We start from the raw sequence: 2,500 nt of genomic DNA, 5'->3' as shown, positions 1-2,500 counted from the left end.
TATCTATATATATATTATATATTATATATATAATATAGAATATATATATATATATATATATATTATATATAATATTATATATATATATATTAGATATAGTTATATATATATGTATATACTATAATATATAGCTATATATATATATATATATATATATATAATATATGTGTGTATATATATATATATATATAATATATTATATAGAATATATATATATGATATATAATAATATTATATATATATATAGAAAGAAAGGTATGAATGAGACTGAATATCTAAACACGCAAGAGATGTATCTTGACGCGTTTCGACGGAGGTCCTTTCTCAAAATACATGGATTTTTTTGAGAAAGAGCCCCGTCGAAACACGTGCAAATATATCTCTTGCGTGTTTAGATATTCAGATCTTCATTCATACCTTTCTTTCTTTTTACATTTGTCGCTATGAACTCATATATATATATATATATATAATATATTATATATATCATAATATATATATTTATTATATATATTATATATATTTAATAATATATATATATATATATATACTTATATTATAATATATACATATATAATATATATATATATAATATATATATTATATATATATATATATATATTGTATTATATTATATAATGTATATAAAATATATATTTTGTATATAGATATATATTATTATATGTATATATATAAATTATATATATATATATATATATATATTATATTATATATATATTAAATAAATATGTATATATATATAATATATATTATATATATATATATTATAAATTATATATATATATATATTATATATGTATAAATATATATATAAATATGTATATATTAAATTTATATATGGTTATTAATTATATATAAATATGTATATATATATATATATGTATTATATATTAGATTATAGATATACATTATATGTATATATTTATATATACTATAAATATATATATCTGTATATAGAATATTATATATATCTATGTATATAGATATATATATATATATATCTGTGTGTAGTGTTGTGCGTGCGCGTGTGCGTGCTGCGTGTGTGTGTGCGTATTGGTTGGTGTGTGGTAGTGTGTGTGTGTGTGTGTGTGTATGTGTATGTACATGTATGTATGTATTGTGTATGTGTGTATATATGTGTGTGTATGTATGTATATGTATGTATATATATATATATATATATATATATATATATATATATATATATATATATATATATATATAAATCAAATGATACCACGTTCCACAACATATCAAGCCATCACAGCCCCCATGGCCTCCTGTCACCACACCCATGAAACATTATACGTTCTGATAATAACCCCCCTTCCCCCCCTTCCCCCTTCCCCCCTAGGCTGCGACATCTACGGGGCGGTGTCGCTGCTGGCTGGCCTCTCCGCCATCTGGTTCCTGACGGCGATCAGCGTGGAACGGTACCGCAAGATACGTCATGGGTACCTTAAGACCACCTACTGTCAGGTCAGTTCCTATGACGTTAATCTGGGGTGGGGGTCCTACTGTTGTTTATTATTATTGTTGTTGTTTATCTCTTTTTGTTGAGCTGGGGTATTATGGTATTGTGATTTTTGGTTCGTTTCTTTTTTTTTTCATTTGTTTTTTCCTCTCTCACTTTCGCTATATTTTTTCTCTCTCTCTCTCGTTATCTCTCTCGCTCCCTCCCTCAAACTCTGTTTAACTCTCTCTCTCTTTTTCTTTATTTCAACTTGACTGTCTCACACACGCACACACACAAACAAACACACACATACACACACACACACACACACACACACACACACACACACACACACACACACACACACACACACACACACACACACACACACACACACACACGAAAGTCTTTAATTAATCATGAATGTTGATTCCAACGAAGATTGCCTGTTACCTGTTACTTTTTCGCAAGCACCGCCCACTCCCCCCGCAAGCACCGCCCACTCCCCCCGCAAGCACCGCCCACTCCCCTCGCAAGTACCGCCCAATAACCCTCGCAAGCACTGCTTATTTTCCAACAAGCATCACCTATTGAGATAAAGATACTTTAACGCGACTGCAGGAGTGAAAGGCAATGTAGATAAAAACAAATAAGAAAAATAAAATCGTATATTTTCCCCCCCCTATCCTTAACTGGCGAGAATATAACTGCACTGCTTCGTTTTAATCATATATTCTTTGAGAAGTATTCATCAAATGTCTAAATGCAGCTGGCACTTGGTAATACTCACAGAACCAGAGAGAAACGCACACAAATAAATTATTTTTTTCTATTTTTCTTTCTCTCTCTCTCTCTCTCTTTCTTTTTCTCTCAATCTCTCTCTCTCTCTCTCTCTCTTCTCACCCCCCCCCCCCCCCCCCCCCCCCCCCCCCCCCCCTCTCTCGTCTCTCTCTCTCTCTCACTCTTCTTTCTCTCGGCTCTCTCTCTCTCTCCACCTCTCTCTCTCTTTCTCTCTATCCTCTC

General features: G+C 30.7%; 1 protein-coding gene across 1 annotated transcript in view; it reads left to right on the top strand.

The window, feature by feature from the left end:
- LOC147470000 (ocellar opsin-like) overlaps positions 1-2,500 on the top strand; it is a 29,811-nt gene that overhangs the window by 15,227 nt on the left and 12,084 nt on the right. The window contains exon 4 of the mRNA XM_086545768.1: positions 1,376-1,504. Within this exon, the coding sequence (XP_086401894.1) occupies positions 1,376-1,504 (129 nt within the window). The remainder of the gene's footprint in view (positions 1-1,375; positions 1,505-2,500) is intronic.

Source organism: Penaeus japonicus, unplaced genomic scaffold (genome assembly GCF_977035675.1).
Source record: "Penaeus japonicus unplaced genomic scaffold, GWHDUDI00000001_assembly GWHDUDI00000017, whole genome shotgun sequence".
Taxonomy (NCBI): Eukaryota; Metazoa; Arthropoda; class Malacostraca; order Decapoda; family Penaeidae; genus Penaeus; species Penaeus japonicus.
Note: the sequence above shows the minus strand (reverse complement) of the source record. Positions and strands in the feature narration are given on the sequence as shown.